The 26283-nt window shown below is 39.3% G+C and overlaps 1 protein-coding gene across 3 annotated transcripts in view; it reads right to left on the bottom strand.

The window, feature by feature from the left end:
- The window catches only part of CFAP61 (cilia and flagella associated protein 61), a 279904-nt gene that overhangs the window by 155155 nt on the left and 98466 nt on the right, over positions 1-26283 (bottom strand). For 2 of the 3 annotated variants that reach the window (XM_019462387.2, XM_019462391.2), the window contains 2 exons: positions 4707-4833; positions 142-219 (listed from right to left, as the gene is read on the bottom strand). In XM_019462387.2, coding sequence (XP_019317932.2) covers positions 142-219; positions 4707-4833 — 205 coding nt within the window. The remainder of the gene's footprint in view (positions 1-141; positions 220-4706; positions 4834-26283) is intronic. The other variant, XM_053890470.1, reaches the window with a different exon arrangement.

The following is a 26283-nucleotide window of genomic DNA, read 5'->3' as shown; positions in this document are numbered from 1 at the left end:
AATCAACCAAGCAGATGATGAAATCCTTAAAAAAAAGAGGCATTCATATTAAATAAACAAAAATGAAAAAGAGGTATTGTGTGCTAATTCATGATATAAAAAGGCACAATCCAAGAAATCAATGTCTACTTTGCAATTTACCATTTCATCTCTGATCACTGCAATGCCGACTATTTGTTCTGCAACTTCAGCTACAAATGCTTTCAGTGGTGTTCCATCCTGAAAAGATAAGCATATATTTTAAGGCCCTTAAAATATAACCATCAAGGTTTGTGTAAGCAGTCAGTAGTCGGCTGTAACTAACAACAATGACGGTCAGAGCCAACATCCATCAGTACCTACCTTTGGACCATGTACTAAGTTAAATGTCCTCCCCGTGTTCATTGAACCCTCACTCCTATGAATATTATCATTTTCTCTATTTCACTTACCAGAAAATAAGGCTTGGGGGGCTGAGTAACATGCTGAGATTTCCAGTTAGTAAGGGCTGGATCTGTGATTCAAACCACAGTCCCTTTGACCTGGAATCTGTTTTCCTTACCTCTGCATTAGTGGTTCTCAAATATTGTGATCCCAGGACCCCTATTCCCTGAGGACCCCAAAGAGCTTGGTTTATGTGTGTAATATCTATCTATCACTATTTTCTATATTAGAAATTAAAATTGGGAAAATTTTGATGTTGATTCATTTTTGTTGAATTTACTAATTAAAACAAAATTCAAAATTTGACAAAAATATTTAGAGAGGAAAGTAGCATTGTTTTATATTTTTTCAAATCCCTTTAATGTCTGGCTTAATGAAAGACAGCTGGATGCTCATATCTGCTTCTTCATTCAATCTGCTGCAATATGTTATTTTGGTTGAAATATACAAAAAAAAATCTGTCTTCACAAAGATACAGAGCTAGAAAACAGGGAAGTATTTAAATACTCTTTCAGATAATTATGGATATTCTTCTCTGATGCTCAACAAGTGGTACTGTTTTAAATATCAGTTGCAGGGCGCCTGGTTAAGCTTCCGACTTTGGCTCAGGTCATGATCTCACAGTTCGTGGGTTTGAGCCCCACGTCGGGCTCTGTGCTGACAGCTCAGAGCCTGGAACCTGCTTCCAATTCTGTGACTCCCTCTCTCTGCCCCTCCCCCTCTCATGCTCTGTCTCTCTCAAAAATAGATATTTAAAAAAATAAAAAAAATAAAAGATCAATTGCAGTGTGGAAGCTGAAACCATATCAGTAAACTTTGTACTCACGTGAGTACTTTTTACCTATGTGTGATGTTGTAACATCCTGTTTTATCTACAAAATATTGGTTCACCAAGCTTACACAGATTTTCCAAATGCTGACTTATGATAAAATATCAAAGCATCAGGGGTGCTGGGTGGCTCAGTCAGTTGAGCGTCTGACTTTGGCTCAGGTCATGATCTCACAGTTGTGAGTTCGAGCTCCGCGCTGGGCTCTGTGCTGACAGCTCAGACCCTGGAGCCTGCTTCAAATTTTGTGTCTCCCTCTCTCTGCTCCTCTCCCACTCATGCTCTGTCTCTCAATAATGAATAAATGCTAAAAGAATTAAAAAATATATATTAAAGCATCACATTTGGTGACATTGCTACCAGCCTCATCAGAAAAACTTTTTAAAATTTTTGGAAGCTGTGAAGCTCATGATGAAAGATACTGATTTTCCAAAATTCTAATTTTTTTATTGAAAGCTTGGATATTATCACAGGGAACAAATACTGTCAGTTGTTCCCTTGGAGTGACAGCCTTGCGTCTTTCATTTTTAAGACAATGTCTGCCAAGTATTCGAGACCGAGACCGAATAACCATATTTTGTCTGCCAGCTGTTCTTTCAAGTAAAAGTGGTGTTCCATGAGAACAGGGGCTAGTTCTGCATGAAAATCAAACAATTGCAGAAATGCTCTTTCTTGAAACAACTAACATACTTTAGTCTGCAGTAGGAGACCTTTATGTGCACCTCGCATTTTGCCACAACAGAATATTGAAAATGCAGGTGCTTAAGGATTGAAATTTAATTAAGTTAGTAATTTTTACCACTTCGAGTGAAACTGGCTTTTCTTTTTCTTTTTTTATTGAAAGTTATATTGAGATAGCTGTAGCCTCACAAGTAGTTGTAAGAAATGATACAGACAGGGGCGCCTGGGTGGCTCTGTCAGTTGAGCGGCCAACTTTGGCTCAGGTCATGATCGCACGGTTAGTGGGTTTGAGCCCCATGTTGGGCTCTGTGCTGACAGCTTGGAGCCTAGGGCCTGCTTCAGATTCTGTATCTCCTTCTCTTTCTGCCCCTCCCCTGCTTGCACTCTGTCTCTGTCTCTCTCTCAAAAACAAATAAATGTTTTTTTTAAAAAAAAAAAAAGAAATACAGAGAAATTCCTTCTACACTTTGCCCAGTATCCTGTCATAGTAAGATTCTGCAAAACTCTAGCATAATATGACAAGCAGCGAATGCACATTGATGTGTGTGTGTGTATCAAGTTCTACACAATTTTATCCATGTGTAGGTTCATATATCCACCAGTACAGTTCCAACAAAAGATCCCTTGAATTAGATCCCTTGAATTACCTTGCTATAACCACACCCATCTACTTTCTGCCTTCCTCTGGCCCTTAACCTGTGGCAACAAATAATCTCTTCTCCACTTCTAAAACTGTGTTATTTCAAACATGTAATGTAAGTGGAATCATACAGTATGTAACCTTTAGGGCTTGGCTTCCCCCCACCCCAACTCAGCATAATTCTCTGCAGATTCATCCAAGCTGATGAATAAACCTACAGTTCATTCTTTTGTATTGTTAAGTACTATTCCATGGCATGGACACGTCACAGTTTACCCATTCACCTGTTGCAGGACATCTGGGCTGATTCTGACAGTTTATGAACATTCGCGTACAAGACTTCATTTCTCTGGGATAAATGCCCAGGAGTGAAATTACTAGGTCATATGGTTGCTGCATTTTTAGTTTTTATAGAAATAGCCAAAATGTCTCCCAGAGAGCATGGTAGCATTTTACATTCCCACTGGCAACATGTGAATGATCCTGTTTCCCTGCATCCTCCCCAGCATCTAGTGGTACCACTCTTTTTGTTTTGGCCATTGTGTTGCTGTGCAACGATGCCCTCACTAGATTTTCTTTTCCTGATGTTAACATGAGTGAGTGGTGATGAAGAACTCAACAAACTCTGGTGCCGCTGCTTTGATTCACACTGAGACTCCCAAGGCTGTGCTCACCACTGCGTTTGCACCATTGGTGTGAAGATCAATACAGTGGAAAAGGAAAATACTTTCTTATTCATATTACAGAAACAGTTTTTTTGTTACTTCGTGGACGCCCCTGAAAATTTATGTCTCAGAGGCCCCTATGGCTCCTTAAACCACATTTCGAGAAACAGGACGCCACATCACACTGCATTAGCAGGCCAGGAGGGAAGTAGCAAAAAAAAAAAAAAAAAGAAAAAAGAAAAAACAAACAGATCAAGACAAACCGAAACAAAAAAAACATGTTCTGGAGAGAAGTTTTCTTTTAATTTGCTACCTTATCAAATACTTGTTTGATAAATATTAAATATTTCACTGTGTTCAGGTGTTAGGTGTCTCCCTCTCGATGACTTAAAACTTAAAGTGCTTATTCAAAAGATCCAATAGCTGGAAACCTTCCCAAATGACAGTGGAAGGAAGAAATAAATTGTGGAATAGTCATGCAATGAAATACTTTACACCACAATATGTGTGAGTCTCACATGTTGCTGAGCAATAAAAGCCTGATATCAGAGCACATACGGTACAATCCCTTCAAATAAAGTTCAAAAACAGGCATAACTAATTTATAATCTTAGAAGTCAAGGTGGTATTAACATGAGGAGACAGTAACTGAATGGGAGCATGAGAGGAACTTCAGGCAGGCTGGGTTAGTCTTCAGGCAGGGGTTAGTCTGTTTCCTGAAACAGGCGCTCATTACATGGTGTATTTGAATTGTGAAATCTATCAAGCTGTTCATTGGTTATAGCTCAATAAGACTTTTTTTTTTAAATAAAATTTATCAAAAATGTAACAGCATTTCTCCAACTACATGTGCTGTTCCATGTCTGGTTAAGTTAACTGTCATGGTCCTCAAGAAAGCAGTGTTAACATAAGGACTCCTAGAAAGAGAACCCAACATTTGTCATACAAGATCTTTCCTAGCTCATCCATTCCCTGAGGATCTAGCCAGCTCAACAACAACAAAAAAAACCCCTCTAGACAGAATCACCATCCAGTAGGGTCAAATGGAGTTCCATCAGACTGGATAGGTCTGATATCCAGTGTTGCTGGTTAAGCACCAAGCACCACAGGTTCCGGAGCTACCATTCCCTAACCTCAGTCAGATCTTCCTATTCCAAGCCGTGAGATCTATCCTGTTTCAGGATACTTGTCTGGATCAAGTCCAGATTTTCTATCTCTGTGATAAAGATTTAGAATATCTGACCAGCACTCTGCCTTGGGGCCACCAGTGAGGAGAACACCCTCACTTCCTTAAACCCCAGTTTCCCAGGTTTTCTTTTCTTGCTCCCATCTTCCAACTCCACCTCTGCCTCCCCACCACACAATTCTCCAACTGAGATCCAAGGAAACCTCAAGGCTGAAACTACATGGGTCATAATGGTCCCATATCACGAGGGAAAGGAAGCCAATAGGGTCATAGTAGGTACTTACAGGGTCTCTGTGAGCCTCATTGTATTGCTTTAAATCCTCCAATATACTTTTATTCAGCATGAGAGTGCTAACAAGGTTTTCAACACCAGGAGTATCCGACAAAGAGGCTAATCTTATTTTAATAGACCTGGATGAGGAGAGATACTTTTTTTTAGGTTAAGGTACTAAAATATATATCTTCCCCCTCAAAATGAACAGAATTATAATGTATCACATATACATAAAATAATATTCAGCAAAAATGTTCATGTAACATTAGCATTTGATTAATTATAAAAGTAACTCATTTCATTCTAGAAATGTATTTTCATTAACCAGAGAGAACACAAAGTCACACTCTAGATGCATTTATTTTGAAATGTGCAGAAAGAGGGGGCAGTCTAAGATGGAAACATAGGAAGATCCTGAATTCATCTCCTCCCACAGACACACCAAATGTACTGCTACATATGGAATAATTCCCTCTGCAAAAGACCTCAAAATTAGCTGAATGGCTCCTTCACAACAAACACTAAAGGGCCACATCAAGATGGTAGAAGAGGCAGAGATTCAGTCTTGCCAAAAAACCTCACCCTAGCACAGTGACCCACGATTGGGAGAGATCTCACAAATATGGAGCTATTTACCCTCTCTCTGCCTCGCTAAAACTCTGAGGGGTGCAGTCCACACAGGGGGCTCTCCTTGATCACCTGGGTCTGGGAGCCAGGGAGGCTTGTGTTCTTGGGTCCCATGGGGCTGTAACAATCACAGAGGCAGTTCTTGGGAGGCTACCACCCCTAGGGCACTGCACAGGTTGCAGACTGAAACACACCCTGGTCTTTCTGTGAAAAAGGCCTATGTACTTGTCCTGGAGCTGCAGCCTGAGGGGCAGGCCTCAGGTTTGCTACACATCTAGCAGCTATGGAGTGTCCAAAGAAAGTAGGCCAGAGGGTGCCAACTTTGTGCTCTCCCTTAGCTTTGCTACAGCTTGCCAGTAACTCCCAGAAAAGACCTTATACACTTGTCTGAAGCCCCCAAATTTTTAAATATCACCCAAGATGCAGCTCCAGGTCACCTGATCTGGAGATGAGCAGGATTTATGACTGTAGTCCCACAGAACTGTATATATTTGAATACTTTGAAAGCTGCTGCATGAAGGTCTGGCTTAGAATCAGCCTGGAAGTAAGTGCTGAATGAATGCTCTCTTTGAAACATGGATACTCTCTCAATAAATGGGACATATCACGAATTAATCAGGCTGCTTAGACAACCACAAAGGATAGAGAAACAACCAAGAGCTAGGACAAGTTTAAACAATAGGCTCCTCCTTCCCTCCTTTAAGATTGGGAAAGGTAGCTGTTTTGCCTAACACATAGAAGCAAACACAGAGAGTCAAACAAAATGAGTAAACAGAAATATATTTCTTTTTTTCTTTTTTATTTTTTTAATATGAAATTTATTGTCAAATTGGTTTCCATACAACACCCAGTGCTCATCCCAACAGGTGCCCTCCTCAATACCCATCACCCACCCTCCCCTAACTCCCACCCCCCATCAACCGTCAGATTGTTCTCAGTTTTTAAGAGTCTCTTATGGTTTGGCTCCCTCCCTCTCTAACTTTTTGTTTCCTTCCCCTCCCCCATGGTCTTCTGTTAAGTTTCTCAGGATCCATACAGGAGTGAAAACATATGGTATCTGTCTTTCTCTGTATGACTTATTTCACTTAGTATAACACTTTCCAGTTCCATCCATGTTGCTACAAAAGGCCATATTTCATTCTTTCTCATTGCCATGTAGTATTCCATTGTGTATATAAGAACTCACCAAACTCCACACCCGAAAAACAAATAATCCAGTGAAGAAATGGGCAGAAAACATGAATAGACACTTCTCTAAAGAAGACATCCAGATGGCCAACAGGCATATGAAATATGCTCAATGTCGCTTCTCATCAGGGAAATACAAATAAAAACCACACTCAGATACCATATCACACCAGTCAGAGTGGCTAAAATTAACAAATCAGGAGACTATAAATGTTAGAGAGGATGTGGAGAAATGGGAACTCTCTTGCACTGTTGGTGGGAATGCAAACTGGTACAGCCGCTCTGGAAAACAGTGTGGAGGTTCCTCAAAAAATTAAAAATAGATCTACCCTATGACCCAGCAATAGCACTGCTAGGAATTTACCCAAGGGATACAGGAGTGCTGATGCATAGGGGCACTTGTACCCCAATGTTTATAGCAGCACTTTCAACAATAGCCAAATTATGGAAACAGCCTAAATGTCCATCAACTGATGAATGGATAAAGAAATATGTTTCAAATGGAAGAACAAGATAAAACTTCAGAAAAAATCTTAATGAAATGAAGATAAGTAACTTACCTGATTAAGAGTTCAAAATAATGGTCATAAGGATGCTCACCAAAAATGGGAGAAATATGAATGACCACAGTGAGAACTTCCACAGAGATAGGAAATACAAGGAAGTACCAAACAGAAGTCACAGAGCTGAAGAATACATTAAATGAAAAATACACGAGAGGGGGTTACCATCAGACTAGATGAAGCAGAAGAAAGAATCAGTGATCCAGCAGACAGGGCAGTGGAACTCATCTACACAGAGCAGGGAAGAGAAAAAGGAATGTAAAAAGTGAAGACAGCCTAAGGGTACCCATGGGACAACATCAAGCAGAAAACCATTCACACTACTGGAGTCCCAGAAGAAGAGAGAGAGAACAGGGCAAAAAATGTATTTGAAGAAACCATGGCTGAGAACTTCCCTAACCTGGGGAAGAAAACAGACATCCAGATCCAGGAAGCACAGAGTGTTCCAAATAAGATGAATTCAAAAAGATCCACACTAATAAATATAATTAGAATGTCAAAAGTTAAAGATAAAGAGAGAATCTTAAGAGCAGGAAGAAAACAACAAGTTGTTCTGTAGAAGGGAACCACCCTAAGACTATTAGCAGAATTTTCAGCAGAGTCTTTACAGGCTGGAAGGCAGTGGCAGGATACATACAAAGTAATGAAAGGAACACACTTCGAACCAAGAAGACTCTGCCCACCAACGCTGTTATTCAGAATTAAGAGATGAAGAGTTTCCCAGACAAGTAAAAACTAAAGGAGTTCATCACCACTAAACTGGCCTTACAAGAAATGTCAGAAAGGGCACTAATTAGAAACTAGAAAACATATGAAAGTATAAATCTCACTGGTAAAAGTAAATATATAGTAAAGGTAGTGAATTAATCACTTGCAAAGCTAGTATGAAAGTTAAAAAACAAAAAAAAAGTAGTAAAAATAACTATAGCTTCATTATTAGTTAAGGGATACACAAAATAAGATGTAAAATGTGACCTCAAAAACACAAAACATGGGGGTGGAGTGAGTAAAAATGTAGTCCTTTATAATGTGTTCAAACTTAAATTGCTATCAACTTAAAATAGACTATTTTATATTATATATATGCATATATATAAATAGTGCCCCTTCTTTTCAGCTTAAAGGAATCTGTTTACATCTTGTCTATAAGAAAGTCACTTCAGACATAAAGACATACAGACTGAAAGTGAAGGGATAGAAAAAGATATTCCATGCAAATAGAAGCTAAAAGAAAGCTAGGGTTATATCAGACAAGGCTATAGCTATATCACACAAAACAGGCTTTAAAACAAAGACTAAACTAAAAGACAAAGACATGGGGGTGCCTGGGTGGCTCAGTCAGTTAAGCGTCAGACTATAGCTCAGGTCATGATCTCATGGTTTGTGGGTTTGAGTCTCGCATTGGGCTCTGTGCTGACAGCTCAGAGCCTGCAGCCTGCTAAGAATTTCTGTGCCTCCCTCTCTCTCTGACCCTCCCTGCTCATGCTCTGTGTCTCTCTGTCTCAAAAATAAATAAACATTAAAAAATTTAATAAAAAAGATAAAGACAGGCATTAAATAATGATAAAGAGGTAAATATTTATGTGTACAGTATAGGAGCACCTAAATGGGAGAGATTTATAGCAATACAATAGCAGGGGACTTTAATATCCTACTACATCACTGGATAGATCATCCAGACAGAAAATAAAAAAGGAAACATCAGCCTTAAGTGACTTATTAGACCATGTGGACTTAACATACAGATATACAAAACATTTCATCCAAAAGCAGCAGAATATCCATTCTTCTCAAGTGGATCTGGAACACTCTCCAGAATGGATCATATGTTAGGCTACAAAACAAATTTAAATAAATGTAAGAAGACTGAAATCATATCAAGCATCTTTCCAACCACACTGGTATGAAACAACAAAGCTATTACAATAAAAAAACTGGAAAAATCACTAATATGTGGAGATTAAACAACATGCTGCTGGACAACAAATGAGTCAACAAACAGATCAAAAGGCAAGTTTAAAAATACCTTGAGAGAAATGAAAATTAAAATACATCATACTAAAATCTACTGAATGCAGCAAAAACAGTTCTTAGAGGAAGTTCATGGTGATATAGGCCTACCTCAAAAAACAAGAAAAATCTCAAATAAACAATCTATCTAACTTACACCTAAAGGAACTAGAAGAAGAACATATGAAGCCCGAAGTTAATAGAAGAAAGGAAGTCACAAAGATCAGAGCAGAAATAAATGAAATGGAGACTAAAAAGACAATAGAAAACATCAATGAAATGAAGAGCTGATTCTTTAAAAAGATAAACCTTTAGCTCGGCCTACCAAGAAAAAAAGAGAGGGCTCAAGTAAATAAAATCAGAAATGAAAGAATATGAATAATTATATGCCAACAAATTGGACAACCTAGAAGAAATGGATAAATTACGGGAAACATATACTCTTCCAAGACTGGATCATGAAGAAATAGAAAATCTTAATAGATCAGTAGTGAGGAAGTTGAATTAGTAATAAAAAACTTCCCAACAAACAAAAAGTCAAGGGCCAGACAGTTTCACTGTGAATTCTACCAAACATGCAAAGAAGATTTAATACCAATCCTCAAACTCTTCCAAAAAATTAAAGAGAAGGGGATATTTGCAAACTCATTTTAGGAGGCAAGCATTACCTGGTACCAAAACTAGACAAAGACACCACAAAAAGAGAAAATTAAGGGCCAATATCCTTGATAAACATAGATGCAAAAATCCTCAACAAACTATTAGCAAACTGAATTCAACAATACATTAAGAGGACCACACACCATGATCAAGGGGGACTTACTCCAGGGAGGCAAGAATAGTTCAATGTCCACAAATAAAATCAATCAATGTGATACACCACATTAACAAAATGAAAGACAAAAATCATACAGTCATTTCAACAGATGCAGAAAAAGCGTGTAACAAAATTCAATATCCATTCATGATAAACTCTCAACAAAGTAGGCATAGAGGGAGCATACCTCAACATAATAAAGGCCATAAATGACAAACCCACAGCTAAGATCATACTCAGTGGCATAAAACTGTCCTCTAAGATCAGGAACAAGACAAGAATGCCTACACTCACCATTTTTATTAAATACAGTGCTATAAGTCCTAGGCAGAGCAATTAGGCAAGAAGAAGAAATAAAAGACATCCAAATTGGAAAGGAAGAAGTGAAACTCACTATTTGCAGATGACATTATTTTACATATGGAAAATCCTAAAGACTTCCCCCCAAAACTGCTAGAACTAATAAACAAATTCAGTAAAGTTACAGGATACAAATTCGCTACACAAAAATCTATTGCATTTCTATACACTAACAATGAACTATCAGAAAAATTAAGAAAACTATCCAATTTACAATTGCATCAAAAGAATAAAATACCTAAGAATAAATTTAACCAAGGAAGTGAAATACCAGCACACTGAGAATTATAATACATACATGAAAGAAATTGAAGTCACAAATAAATGGGAAGTATTCCCATGCTCATGAATTGGAAGAATCAATATTGTTAAAATGTCTTTATTACCCAGAGAAATATACAGATTCAATGCAATCCCTAAGAAAATTACAATGGCATTTTTCATAGAAATAGAACAAATATTCCTAAAATTTGTATGGAATCACAAAAGGCCCTAAATAGCCAAAGCAACCTTGAGAAAGAACAAAGCCAGAAGCATCATGCTCCCTGATTTCAAACTGTATTACAAAGTAACAGTAATCACAAAAGTATAGTATTGGCATAAAACAGACACATAGATTAATGGAACAGAATTGATTTCCCAGAAATAAAGACATGCTTACATGATCAATTAATATGTGACAAAGGAGGCAAGAACACACAAAAATCAACACAAAATGCATTAAAGACTTTAATGTAAGACGAAACCATAAAACTCCTAGAAGAGAACATACATGGTAAGCTCCTTGACACTGGACTTGGCAATGATATATTGGAACTGAATACAAAAGGAAAGGCAACAAAGTCAAAGAATAAACAAGTGGGAATACGTGAAATTAAAAATCTTCTGCAGAGCAAAGGAAATCACCAACAAAATGACAGGCAATCTACTGAAGGGAGAAAATATATATCTGATAGGAAATTATATATCTGATGAGGGGTGAATATTCAAAATATATAAAGAATTCATGCAACTCAATAGCAAAAAAATAATCATCTGATTTAAAAATGGGCAGATGATCTGAACATACATTTTTCCAAAGAAGACAGATGATCAACAGATACATGCAAATCAAAACCACAGTAAGATATCACCTCACACCTATTAGGAGGCCTATTATAAAAGAAAGAAAGAAAGAAAGAAAGAAAGAAAGAAAGAAAGAAAGAAAGAAAGGGAAAGAAAAAAGAAGAAAAGAAAAAAGAAAAGAAAAGAAAGAAAAGAGAAAAGAAAAGAAAAATAAATAACAAGTGTTGATGAGGTTGCAGAGAAAAGGGATCACTCATGCACTATTGATGGGAATGTTAATTGATGCAGCTGCTATGGAAAACATTGTAGAGGTGCCTCAAAAAAATTACAAATAAAACTACATATAATCCAGCAATTCTACCTCTGGGTGCTTATTCAAAGAAAATGGGGACACTAACTCAAAGGAATATATGCACCCTATGTTCACTGCAGCATTATTTATAATGGTCAGGATATGGAAACAGTATCTATTGATGGATGGATGGATAAAGAGGATGTGGTGTGTATATACAATGGAATACTACTTAGCCATAAAGAATAATGTAATCTGGCCACTTGCAACAGCATGGATGGATCTTGAGGGTGTTATGTTAAGTGCAATAAGTCAGAGAAAGACAAATATTGTATGCTTTCACTTATTTGTGGAATCTAAAAACCAAAACAAAGAAACAAAACTCAAAGATACAGAGAACTGAAAAGTGGTTGCCGGAGGGGAAGGGGTTGGGAGTTGGTAAAATGGGTGAAGGGTGTCAAAAGGCACAAACTTCTAGTTACAAAATAAAAGTCATGGGCATGTAATGAACACAGCACTGTGACCATACTCAACAAGACTGCAGTGCATATTTAAAAGCTGCCAGAGGGTAAATCTTAAAAGTTCTCATCACAAGAAAACAAAAAGTATAATTCTGCATGCTGATGGATGGTAATTGGACTTACTGTGGTGATCATTTCACAGTGCATACAAATACTGAATCATTATGTTGTACACTTGAAATTAATATAATGTTGCATCAACTATACCTCAAAAAAAAAAAAGATGACAGACATAAAAATAATAATAGTTGAGATCGTGCTTTATTTCATATTTACTTCATGTGTAAAGTCAAATTCTTTCCCAAATGTTGAAAGTATGTTAAGAAGTGGGTGCCTGGGTGGCTCATTCAGTTAAGCACCTGACTCTTGGTTTTGGCTCAGGTCATGATCTCACAGCTTCATGGGTTCAAGACCCACATTGGGCTCTGCATTGGTGGTGCGGAGCCTGCTTGGGATTCTCTCTCTCTCTCTGCCCCTCCCCCACTTGTGCTGACTCTCTCTCAAAATAAATATATAAATTTAAAAAAATTAAAACAAAATAAAGTGTGTTAAAAACTTAAGAGATGACATTGAACCTGGGCTGGCTTCATGAGTCTTTAAATTCCTAATGATTTAATCTTTGATTTTGTGTTTTTACATGAAGTCAAGAAGACAATGGAGCGTGTCCAGGGGTTTGATGCCACAGCTCATGCATGGTACCTACCTTCCACCATCGCTCCATGGCTTCTCTCCCACTTGTTTCCTGCCTCCAGAACCTTGGGCCCCGCAGGGCCTCCCCATCCCTGCCCCGTGACTACTGTGGCCCTCTGACAGAAGTGACAACTGGATTGCATTGGTGGGAGAGGCCCACATGCAGCCATTATGCTCTACCTTCATGGGGTCCTGGACACAGGCATGGGGAGGGTGGAGTATCAGGTACAAGCCCCATTGAGTCTCTAGTTAGAGCAAGCTAGTGGCCATGACCACCCAGGGCAGGCAGTGCCATGGGTGCTCAGCTGGCAACTCAGTGTGGATCTTGCCTGCCCCTGACCCAAGTACTTTGTGCAGCCAAGTGCAGAGGTTGCAGGCCACTGGAGAATGCCTACTTGCCTCAGGTTGGAGTGGCGAGCCCATGGGAAGACGACTTCTCCATCTAAAGATGTGCTGCATATTATATAGCTGGCCTGGCACTGAATGCTCTCCAGTCACTAGGGTGTTATTACTAAATAAAGGAGTGCTGTTCCTCCTCCCATTAATAAAGTGACATATTCTAACCCACTTAGTTGTCAATTACAGTGAATATTTTGTGCTTAAATTTTAATGCATGCTTCCATATAGCATGACAGGTAGCATATTTACAAAGAACAATCTACATCTATAATTAACTGATATAAAGATGATCAATTAATATAACCTTAATAATATAAATATTTTGAGCAATTTTTAAGTGAAGGATAAGAACTTTGTTCTGATATGGCCACCTTATGCCAAGATCTAATTCAGAAGGATTATGTAAAAAACAACACCACAAAAATACAGGAAAATACTCAAGGAAATGAAGACCATATGGCCACACAAAACCTTGTACTTGAATTTTTATGGCAGCATTATTCACAATAGCCCCAAAGATGGAAAGAGCCCAAATCTCTATCCACTTCTGAAGGGATAAACAAAATGTGATCTATCTGTAATGGAATCTATAATTCAGCCACAGAAAGAAATGAAGTACTGACACATGCCACAACATGGATGAACTAGAAAACATTATGCTAAGTGAAAGAAGCCATATAGAAAAGGCCATATACTGTACAATTCCATTTATATGAAATGTTCAGAACAGGCAAATTTATAGAGACAGAAAGTAGACTTGCTTCCACCAGAGGCTGGGGTGGCAGGAGAGAATAGGAGTGACTGCTAATTTGGGTGATGAAAATGTTTTGGAACCAGAGAGGAGCTCAATAAACATCCACTAAAGGAATGAACGATGAAGCTTTCATGCAGATGACCAGAGAGTTTCCCCCATGCTTCCGTATATGGTCAGTGCTACAGTAGCATTGCTGAGTGTTGTGGAGGGGCGCCTGGGTGGCTCAGTTGGTTAAGCATCTGACTCTTGATTTGGGCTCAGGTCATGATCTTGCGGTTTTGTGAGTTCAAGCCCCACGTCAGGCTCTGTGCTGACTGCGCAAAGCCTGCTTAGAATTCTCCCTCTCTCTCTGCCCCTACCCTGCTCGTGCTCTCTCTCTCAAAACAAACAAACAAACAAACAAACAAACAAACAAACAAACAAACAAACAAAGAGTATTGTGGAACCAGGAGGTGAATGAGCATGTGACATTTTTTTCCACGTTTCTATTGGTGGTCCACTCTGAAAGGCCAGGGTTTTTCCTAGCCCACAGAATTTCTCAATGTTTAATGGAATATGAGGCTGTTTTATTGCCAAGTATCACAAAAACACGAACATAATTTCACCAGTTTGTCCATGAAAATGTATTGTTGATTAGAGGACACAACCATTTTGTTGCATTGTGAGGCTCTCATCTCTGCTATTTAAGTTTGCCAAAGAGGAACACTTCACAACCTTCATGTGTTCCCAGACTTCCATGGAGAGGAATGGGCAATAGCAGTATGTTTGTGCACTACTCTAATCTAATGGTACACTGTCCAATATGGCAGCCGTAAGCCACACATGGCTACTGAGCAATTGAAAGGTAGCATCTCTGGGGCGCCTGGGTGGCTCAGTTGGTTAGGCATACAACTTTGGCTCAGGTCATGATCTTACAGTTCATGAGTTCAAGCCCAGCATTGGGCTCTGTGCTGACAGCTCAGAGCCTAGGGCCTATTTCGGATTTTGTGTCTCTTCCTCTCTGCCCCTCCCCCACCGCACTCTGTTTCTCTCTCTTTCAAAAATAAACAAACATTTAAAAAATTAAAAAAATAAAAAAGAAAGGGGGCATCTCCAAATTGAGATGTGCTATATGCGTAAAATACCCATTGAATTCTGAAGACTTGGTACAAAAAAAAGAATGTAAATAAAGTATCTCACTGATACTTCTTTTATAGTGATGATATGTTGAAACAATAATATTTGGATATAAGGGGTTAAATGATAAATATCACCATTAACTTCACTCAATTTTTAAGCTTTTTAATAGGGCTATCAGAACATTTAAAATTACCCCTGTGGCTCACCCTGTATTTTTATTGGGCAAGGCTACTCTCTGTTGCCTAGTGTTTGACTCTGAGAGCAATTTTTCCATTGTTTTTTTGCTCAGCTCAAAAAGCCAATGTAGGTTTCCTCTACAGGTGACCTTTTCAGCAGGCGTTTTGAGGCAAGTGGCCAGTGTGCATATGACTGCTTACAGATTGGAATGGCTGCTTGTTCGTTTTGCCTTTAATGGTATAAGGGGACAGGGACCTGTGGCCACCTGATAGGAAATACAAATGGGGCAATACTCACATGGCCTAATTGCTTTTATACAGCAACTGACAGGAACTCCAGAAAAAGTAAAAAATGAATATATATAAGAGGCAGATTCTTACTTAAAATGTATTCCTTAAAAAAGCAATTATTAAAGTGGCTTTATTGAGAATGGTGCATTCAGTCAGTAACAAATACTGATTAAACACCTACTGAATGCCCGGTGTGTGTTCTGGGTATTGGGGATCCTTCAGAGAACAAGACAGTCCACACCTCCTGCTCTTATGGAGCTGATCTATTGATTCCAGAACCATCTTCTGAGAAATAATTGTGAAATTCCTTAAGGTTTTAGATAATGTATATGAGGTTAGAGATGGACCAGGAGTTATGGAGAACTTGGCCTGTGTTTCTTGGCCTGTGTTTCAGTAGAAAGCCCTTGAAAAATAAAACCAGCTTCAAAACAAAGTTGTAAGGATGCTTAGTGTTTTATTCCCAACATGTGTGATCCTTAATTAAATGAAATTATCTAAAAATATGTATGGGTGTCATATACACATGCACACACCAAAGGGAGATTGTATTTACTGCTGAATTAGCAAGAAGCCATCTTTATTCCTTGCCATATTTTCAGATAAATCTAAAGATTAAGAAAATTAATTGAGGGTTTACAAAATGATGCTAAGACCTTCTGTGGAATGAACTTTTAACAGGCTAAATCAACATCCAAAAATACAAAGTCTATTTTGATGTTTACATGTCAGAATTGGGCCTGGAAGGATTGCAAAAGATGATGAGTTCACTGTAGGTATCTAAATGTGGGCCCACTTCTTAAACTCCTCGTAAGTCTCAAACAAAGAGTTTCTGATCTTCATTTTTTCATTGTCATCTCTAGGCTAGGCCTTTCCTGCTATCATATGGTGTCTAACCAGAAAGGGAACTCCCACCTCCCTCCACCTGTTCTGTCATCTTGCCCAACCTTCCCAGAAGTGAACTTATACTCAGTAACTGGGACAGTTTAACCATTCTTTTCCCAAGGGTTCAGCATGGTTCTAAAGTCACCTTGAATCAGAGAGATCAGCTGTGGTTCTCCTTACCTATCCTCATGGCTTCCTCCATCCCGTAGCTAAGGGGGTCCTACATGGGTCTATCTTGTTTCTTAACCCTTCTCCATAGGCCTTCAAGCTCTCAGGTCACCTCTCTCTTATACTTTCTCTCTCTGATTTACTTGAATGCCCAGGCCCATGATTCCCTAAGAAATGTCACCTCTCCATGAAGAAATGATGAAGTCCCTGCTCATTGGTTCCTTCTTGGGTCTTGAAAGTTTGGCAGCCATGGTCACCTGCTTCCCAGTGAGTTTTTATTCTTGCCCCATTTTTGGCAGACTCTGACCTCAAAGGTCGGAATTGATAGGACTTAATCAGACTGTACACATAACAAAATAGAAAATCATATATAAAATTAGAAGGAAAAAGATTTAATAGTTAATTTTTCAATCCCAAATTGAATGAATGTTTTAGACACCTGCAAGAGTATGTGCCTTGCAGAATACCCGGCAACTTTTTGATGACACTAAATTAAAACAAAATGACAGAAAGAAGAAAAAGTAAGTTGACTCTTTCTGAATTCCAAAGGAGTGATCTATGTAGTAGAAACCTAAAACAACTTGACAGTCATCAATATTTCAGCTTAAACCAAAAACAAACAAAATAAAACAATAACCACAAAATCAAGTTTTCTATTAGGTTCTATTCAAGGAGGCTGATTAAGAGCATCAGGACTGATATCACTACAACACTCTTGATGATATACGGGCCAGAAATAGGTATAAGTGACATGCTAGAAAAAATGACGACCAGGCATGCATGAATCACCCACAGAGAAGCAAATAAAAGAAAAATGTCAAGGGGATGAATCATTTAAAAGACAACTACCCAGAGGCATTTTCACTTATTGAGCAAAGTTGACAATTGGTGGTATGATTTAATTTAGTAGTAAATATTTATGTGTAGAAAATAATTTCTAGCACAATAAATAAGTTTGAAACATATTTCCCCAAATTAAAAATGGCAAATTTCAGAAAAACGTGGTTTGGAAGAGAAGGAAGATGGAATGAGTGGCAAGTTCAGCCAAATGTGGTCTCCACTCATGAATAAACAAGAGGAAGGAAAGCCAGTGTGAAGGTTAAGAATGGGCGAGCAGGAACGAAAGGAAAAAGAATCATTTATACTACATTCTAACCCCATATTAAGTTTGGAAACATCCTAGAGATCACTGTATAAAGTAACAAGTGTTAAAAAACATTTAGTTTATATACATTTACACTGGAAGTTAACATAAATATTATGTTCTTTTCAAAGACCAGCAGTCATAAGTCAAATGAGAGGGAACCTTGGTGTGGAATCTGTTGACAGAAGAGGTAGACATCGCTAACAATTGAATGAATGATTTGTTCCAGGGCTCACGAGCATGGCCGGAGGGCAGATGACAGACACAAATATAATTTCCCAAGGGAAGAAGAACGAGATTGGGTGGGAGACCAGAACATGAGGTCATGAAATTTAAAGTAACCAAACTTAAGAGCAAGAATGATCCATCCCAAATGTCAAGAGAAGTGAAGCAAAAAATGGAAGAATACGATAAATTGTAAGACCATGGTATAAAAAAGAGTAGATGTCATGGACCTGTGCCCACGTGGCTCCCCCATCACCTCCTTCCCTAAGAGGGCTCCCTCCACACCCCAAAGCCCAGCACGTCTTCATCCCCTTGTCTGCTTTATTCTTCACATTCACCCTCATCACTTACACACTTATTTTTATCTCTTCCCTTTGTGTCTTTCTCCTCTAACTAGAATGCAGGCCCCATGAGGGCGAGGATTTTTGTCTGTTTGAGTCACTTCTGCTTGCCCAGTACCTGGAATGGGGGCTGAGCATACTACACAGTCAACATGATGTATTGGATGAATAGGGCAGGCCTGCTGGGGCATCTGGGAAAGAAAACACGCGCCTGCAGCCAGCTCCCCCTTCTCCACAGTGGTGCACGGATGTCAGCCCAGAACAGCAGCAGCCATTCTGCCAATGGGATATAAGCCAGCTTCAGGCTGGAGCTGACACCAGGAAAAACAGAGTGGAAAAGGGAAAGAAACCCAAACCCCAAAGATTCAAACCCTAGAGCCCGGCCTGTCTCCAGACCTCCCAGTTCTATGAGCCAATAAATGCCCTATGGTTGAAGCCATTTTGAGTTGTGTTTTCTTTAATTTCTAACAGAAAGCATTCCCACTGATAATCTATGTTTTGAAATTTGAGAAGATAGCTTTAGGGAAACACAGGTTAAGGGGGAGGGTGTGTATGAAAAGACAAGAATTAGAGATAAGAGAAATAAACATTACTTGGTATAAGTGGACAAAAATCCCTAAGACTGTCATAGTTCATGTATTCTTGTAAGATCTAGCCCAAAGGTCTATTTACATGATATAAAGAAGTCTTCACACCTCAACAGAACCAGAAATTACCAGATAACAAAAGGTTTAAAGTAGATGTGGCTTACATGGTTCTAGAAAATCTGTCTTTGGAGAGAAGACAGAATCATTATCATTTCATACCAAGAGACATACAGGGACCCCCCCACTTTCTGAAAGTTTGCATTATACCACTTCATGTTTTGCTAACAGAAATAAATCTGAAGATGTTTACTTTTACAAAGAAAGTCATTATCACACTAATGTAGGTCTTTCAGGGAAGGGAAGTGGCCCTAATGTGAACTTCCAGAAAGTGTGGGGATACTTTTGGCTCTAACTGTATGAGATGTTTCATAACAACAATTTACTTTTGGATAAGGGGGGAAAGCTGTATTAAAAAACAAGCACCTCCAGCACTCCTCAAACTTCAACATGCATAAAATCAACTTTATGCACGCTTATGGCACACTTGTGAACAACACAGATTGTTCTGTGAACAACACAATCCAAAGGCCTGGGGCAGGGCCCGAGATTCTGCATTTCAGCAAGTTCTCATGGATGCTGATGCTGCTGATCTAGGGGCCATGCTTGGAGTCGAACCGAACAGTGTAGGAAAAACAGAGTTCCCCTTGAGTAAACAGAGATGAACTTGAGAGGGGAAGCCAGGTGCTCTGGGGCAGGAAGGTACAAGATACTGCGTCCGCGATGGCCTTGGAGAGCTGCCAGGCACCCCTGGATGGTCTTCCTTGACAACAGGGACAAACAAACCCTTATAAACCCTTACTCGCTAAAAGCTGAGTGTCCCTGTCACAACTACGAGGGGTTTGTGTCCCAGAGCTTCACTGCACAGACCCAGGCTTACAGAGGACACCAGTGCTGCACGTGGACCCCTCCTGCACTCTTGGCTAAGATGCAGGTGTCAGCGCACAGGAGCAGAGGAGTGACTATGAAATCATCCCAGAACTTTTAGAGAATGCTGTGGGGAGACAGGGGCCCTGTAAAGGCAGTGTTACTTCAGGAAAATCAAAGCCAGAGATCAATTTATTTTTATTATTTTATTTATTCTCAAAGTAGCTAACATACAGTGTAGTCTTGGCTTCAGGAGTAGATTCCAATAATTCATCACTTACAATCACTTACAGTGCTCATTCCAACAAGTGCCCTCCTTAATGCCCATCACCCATTTAGCCAATCCCCCACCCCCATCAACCCTCAGTTTGTTCTCTGTATTTAAGAGTCTCTTCAAGGGCGCCTGGGTGGCTCAGTCAGTTAAGCATCCGACTTTGGCTCAGGTCATGATCTCACTGTTCCTGAATTTGAGCCCTGTGTTGGGCTCTGTGCTGATAGCTCAGAGCCTGGAGTCTGTTTTGGATTCTGTGTCTCCCTCTTTCTCTCTGCCCCTCCTGTGCTCGTGCTATGTCTCTCTCTCTCACTCAAAAATAAACATTAAAAAAAAGTTAAAAAAAAAAAGTCTCTTCTGGTTTGCTTCCCTCTCTGTTTTTATCTTATTTTTCCTTCCCCCGCCCCATGTTCATCAGTTGTGTTTGTTAAATCCCACATATGAGTGAAATCATATGATATCTGTCTTTCTTTAACTGCCTTATTTCTCTTAGCACAATACCCTCCAGTTCCATCCACGTTGTTGCAAAGGGCAAGATTTCAGTCAGAGGTCAATTTGAGGTGACAGTTGGACTTCTTGGAGTTCACTGCTATACTCACATTTCTGAACTTCATTTTATAAAATATGAAATTCCTCCAAAGTTAGTCTTTAACACCAATCATATTTCAAAAATACAAATATCTCTGGAAGGTAAGAGTGTGAGTTCGTCTTTCTTTCACATTTTTGGAGAAATAACTTCAAGCCAGCTGGCCTCCTCCTTTTCATCCAGCCAAGCTCAGCTGCCTGAAGTACAGGGCTTTTTTTTAAAGAGCAGAGGGAAGAAGGCAGTTCTCGAGATCATATTCCCTGTAGGAGCTGAGCAATCCTGACAGGCCAAACTACCACCTCTAACATTAAATGTATAGTTTCTCTAAAAAGCTCTTTGCGTTTACAATTTAGTTAAAGAATTAAAGAAAAGATCTAAATACCTAAAGTCAACAGTACAAGAAATAACACATGTTGGCAAGGATGTGGAGAAAAAGGAACACTCGTGCACTGTTGGCGGGAATGCAAACTGGTGCAGCCGTGATGGAAAACAGTGTGGAGGTTTCTCCAAAATTTTAAAATAGCACTACTCTATGATCCAGGAATTGCATCATCATCTTTGTGCAAAGAACACAAAAACACTAATTTGAAAGGATAGGTGCACCCCTGTATTTATTGCAACATTACTTACAATAGCCAAACTATGGAAGCACCCCAAGTGTCCACCGATTGATGAATGGACAAGGAAGATGCAATGGAATATTATTCAGTCATAAAAAAGAATGAAATCTTGCCATTTGCAATGATATGGACAGAACTAGTGAGTATTATGCTAACTGAAATAAGTCAGCCAGAGAAAGACAAATACCATATAATTTCACTCATGTGGAATTTAACAAACAAAATGAACATGCAAAGGGAAAAGAGAGAGAAAGAAACCAAGAAACAGATTCTTAACTACAGAGAACAAACTGATGGCTACCAGAGAGGAAGTGGATGGGGGGATGGGTTAAGTAGGTGATGGGGATGAAGGAGTGCACCTGTTGTGATGAGCACTGGGTGATGTATGGAAGTGTTGAATCACTATATTGTATACCTGAAAATAACATGACACCGTATGTTAATTAACTGGAATTAAAGTTAAAATTAAATAAGTAATCTGAGTTTTTTCTAGAAAACATTGGCCTGCTGCCATGTTCGCAAAAGGGACATCCCCTGGTGGTAACAAACATGTGGGTTTTGAGGGGTGTCTTTCCCTGCACAAGCAAGAACAGGTTCTTCATGGAAGGGGGTATGGGAACAAGAGGAACAGCAAAAAGGGGCTACATGTGCAGACAAGCTGAGAAGCAGTGTAGAGTGGTTGTTCTTCACAGAAGAACAGAGGAAGGTTCCTGATGAGGGCTGAGATGGGAACAGTGGCAAAAGATGATTTTCTAGGGCAGCAAATACTACTTGGCATGCGAGCCTTTAATTTTTCAGAGAGGAACCCAGATGTACGTGATTTGCCCCAACATTATATGTGGGTGATAAAAAAAAATGAAGCTGACACTGCAAATGAGTAGAGTGTACGAGGGGAAACGAGGGCCCTGCTACAAACCATGACTAATTTCCAGACAGGCGTTGAAAGTCTCATTATTTAAAACAATGAGATTTAACTTTTAATAAAAGCAAAATATGTTCATAGTAAAAAGAGAGAGTGTGAGAGAAAAAGAATATGAAGCCACTGAGAACGAGGCCACTACTCCAGCCAGACCCATGACCCATTCCTGATCCCGTGTCATCTGGTTGCTCTCCATCTCCAGTATATATTTATTTATAAAGAGAATCCCAAGTCATAAGAAAATGCCACCAACACACTCTACTTAAGAACGCAATGAGTGTAAAGTATATTTTAATAAAAATTCCATTTGAATCATAATAAAAATCTTAAATCTCAGTATATGCAAAAATCACTAGCTTTTCTATTATAGAAGTAACGCGTGCCCATGATTTTCAAAAAAAATCAAACAAGGCAATTAAAAATGGGCAAAAGATCTGAACAGAAAGGTCACCAAAGTAGATATACAGATGGCAAATAGCATATGAAAAGGCGCTCCACACCATCCACCATTATGGAATTACAAATCAGAACAAGGCACCACTACACACCAGTTCGAATGGTGAAAATTCAAAACACTGACAACACCAAATGCTGGCGAGGATGTGGAGCGGCAGGAACTCTCATTCATTGCTGGTGGGAATGTGGAATGGTATAGCCACTTTGGAAGACAGTTTGGTAGTTTCTTACAAAACTAAACACTCTTACCATACAACCCAAACTTGTGCTCCTTGGCATTTACTCGAATGAGCTGAAAACGTACATCCACACAAAAACCTGCACACGAATATTTATAGCAGCTTTATTCATAACTTCCCAAACTTAAGAGTAATCAAGATGTACTTCAGTAAGTACATGGATAAACTATGGTACACCCAGACAATGGAATATTATTCAGCACTAAAAAGAAATGAACTATCAAGCCACGGAGGAACTTTAAAATGTGTATCACTAGTGAAAAAGGCCAATCTGCAAAGGCTGCATACTGTGTGATCCCAACTATACAACATTTTATTACTACTACTATTAGTGTTTGACTCCACACTTTTCTCACCATCCCAGACATCATTCCATATAGGATATAGAAATCTGTTTCTATTTCCTCAAAATCTGCATAGTAATGTGCTGAATGAATATGCCAAAATTCATGTAGCCAGCCCCCAAATACAGTGATCATTTAGGATGTTTCTCAAAGTTTCACTTAAAAGGTTAATATATCAATTACAGAGAAAGCTCTCTGAAGCTACTCCACCATGCCCTTTATCACAGATTTTGCAGCAACTTTACTGAGGTCTCACTTACATTCTGTAAAATGCACCCATTTTAAATGCAGTTTGATGAACTCTGTAATATCTTGTAAGAATAAGACTACATGTATAAGACAGCTTGAGAAAGGTAAATTATATAAAATGTAAGGTATTGATATTATTCCTATCACACATATACCATTTACTTTCTATTGATTGAGATGGTCCTGTCCTGAAACACAGCTGTGGGGAACAGCTCAACTGCTCTTTTCTTCAGTGATGCCCCCAGATTTGTGTCTGACAATGCACCCCTCCAACCCTTGAGCTTCCAGAACATCCCTAAGTAATGCCAACTAGCAGCCTCTGGCCCAGTGATGGGTCTGCACAGGACACAATCTGAGCCAATGAGATGCAAATAGGTTTCTGTGATAGGGCTTTCGAAAAAAAGCATAACTACCACTCTTCCCATTGGACTTAAAGTGATATAAGGTCGAAAACTACCTCACCCGTCCTGTAACCACAGGGGAAGCAATGGTCTGAGAAAGGTCAACCTGAAAGAGACAGATTAATACAGACTAAACCCTGTATGAAACCAGCATCCCCACGATTCTTCACTTCACTCTGCGTAGTAATAGATTCTCCAGTTACTTAAGCCAATTAGATGGGTTTCTACTACTTGCCAGCAAATGAAGTCTAGCCACTACTCAAGCTGGGTGTAGAAGAATTCCAAATTTTAGGCAATGTAAAGAAGGGAATTAAAAATCATCTCTGATGCTCTTCCTACCACCCAGGGCAAACACTGACCACCTCTAGAGTTGTAGGCCAGGTTCCCTGGGAGGCAGCCTCACACAGAGCTCTACCTGCTGGCGTTTGTTAGGGTGAGCTCTTGGGACCCTCCACCCCCATGAGCAGTGACAGAAGCAGGACAGGGCAGAGGGAGAAGTTAAGCTGCAAGCAATAGGGTCACAACAAACACCCAGCTGATCCCATGGGGAGTTCTGGCCCTGGGAAGACCCTTTAGAGTTGCCTCTCCTTGAGGTAGAGAGCTGCTGGCCTTTTAAATTGCTTCTCCTCCCCTCCCCACACACAAGACTAGTCGTTGGATGCAGACTGCCTTGGGAGGGGCAGACTTTAGGCAAAGCCCTTCTCTTCAGTCCAGGGTAATCTCTTTCAAGGGAGACCCAGCTTCCAGCTGGTGGTACTCACACATTCCACAGTCAGAAAATGAGTTCTTTAGTCCTGAACAAGAAGGGTCTGTGTGGCACAGCCCCCATCACATCTGCATGTCTCCTTTGACTTTATTTTATTCATATGTTTTTTTCTTTCTTTAGAGGTTTAGGTCATATTTAAATGCTGTTTTATATATTGGTATGAGCCTAGCATTACATTCTGAGCATTTTCCAATCTTTTTTTTTTTTTTTTTTTTCAAAGACAGAGGAAGAGAGAGAGAGAGTGTGTGTGAATAGGGGAGAGGAGCAGAGGGAGAGGGAGAATCTTTTTTAAAACATTTTTTTAAATGTTTATTTATTATTTTTGAGAGAGAACAGGGGAGGGGCAGAGAGAGAGGTAGACAGAGAGGATCTGGATCTGAAGCGGGCTCTGCGCTGACAGCAGAGAGCCTGATGCAGAGCTCAAACCCACAAACCGTGAGATCATGACCTGAGCAGCAGTCAGATGCTTAACCAACTGAGCCACCCAGGTGCCAGGAGAGAGAGAATTGTAAGTAGGCTCCTCACTCGGTGCAGAACCTGATGCAGGGCTCAATCCTACTACCCTGGGATCATGACCTGAGCTGAAATCAAGAATCAGATGCTCAACCAACTGAGCCACCCAGATGCCCCTTTCCAATCATTATTTAATGAATTGCAAACAAGTTATAATTCTTTCACATAGTTATCATAAAGTATTTAGTCATTCTCTTACTATCAGACATTTAGAGTATTTCCAGTATCTTTAATCCTTATACATAAATTTCTATTTGCACCTCTGCAACCAGTTTTTAGGATATATTTCTAGGAGTGGAATTAAAGGATTGAAGGATATGAACTACTGTAGCATTCTGGCCAATTGCCCTTTGAAATTTCATGTCAATTACATTCAGACTATTGCTACATAGGTCTCATTAGAACTGAACATTTCTCTATTTCACATCTTGCCAACTGATCAAAAACAATGTCTCATTCTTGTTTTAGTTTCTTTTCCCCCATGAATGATAAGTTTGAAGATTTTAAAATATCTATTGATTTTTGTTTGTTTGTTTTTTCATATGCAAATAGTTGGCCTTTTTTTTTTCTCAGTTTTTTTACTTTGGTATCAGATGGTCTTTTACTGATTTATTAAAGCTCTTTATATAGTAAACATACCAATCTTCTGTCTGCCATATTTGTTAAAATATCTCTCTGTTACTCAGTTGCATTTTACTTAAATTAGGGTGTTTCAGAAACTTTAGATAGTAAAAGAAAAAAATCTTAACATTTTTTTCCATGCTCTAAAAAGACCTTCCCCATCCTGAGACACAATTGGTCTTCACTGTGTCTTTACTGAAGATCAATCTTCACTGACACTCCTTGTCTATCACTCAGTGTTCTTCCTGAGGAAGGTTCTCCCTGCCTGGGCTGAATGTCCCGGTGATACCTGTTCATAGTACCACATGCCCATTGCTGCTGGTATGCCCTTCACAGCTACAGCTTTACATTTCTGTATGAACGTTTATAAGCTTTGAAAGGAGAGGAAATACATCTGTATGTCTTTCGCCATTGTATTCTCAGAATCTGGCAGAGAACACTTACACATTTTCTAATTTT

Source organism: Panthera pardus, unplaced genomic scaffold, assembly GCF_024362965.1.
Source record: "Panthera pardus isolate Hobbes unplaced genomic scaffold, ASM2436296v1 HiC_scaffold_25, whole genome shotgun sequence".
NCBI lineage: Eukaryota > Metazoa > Chordata > Mammalia > Carnivora > Felidae > Panthera > Panthera pardus.
This window is presented reverse-complemented; position numbering and strand designations above follow the sequence as displayed.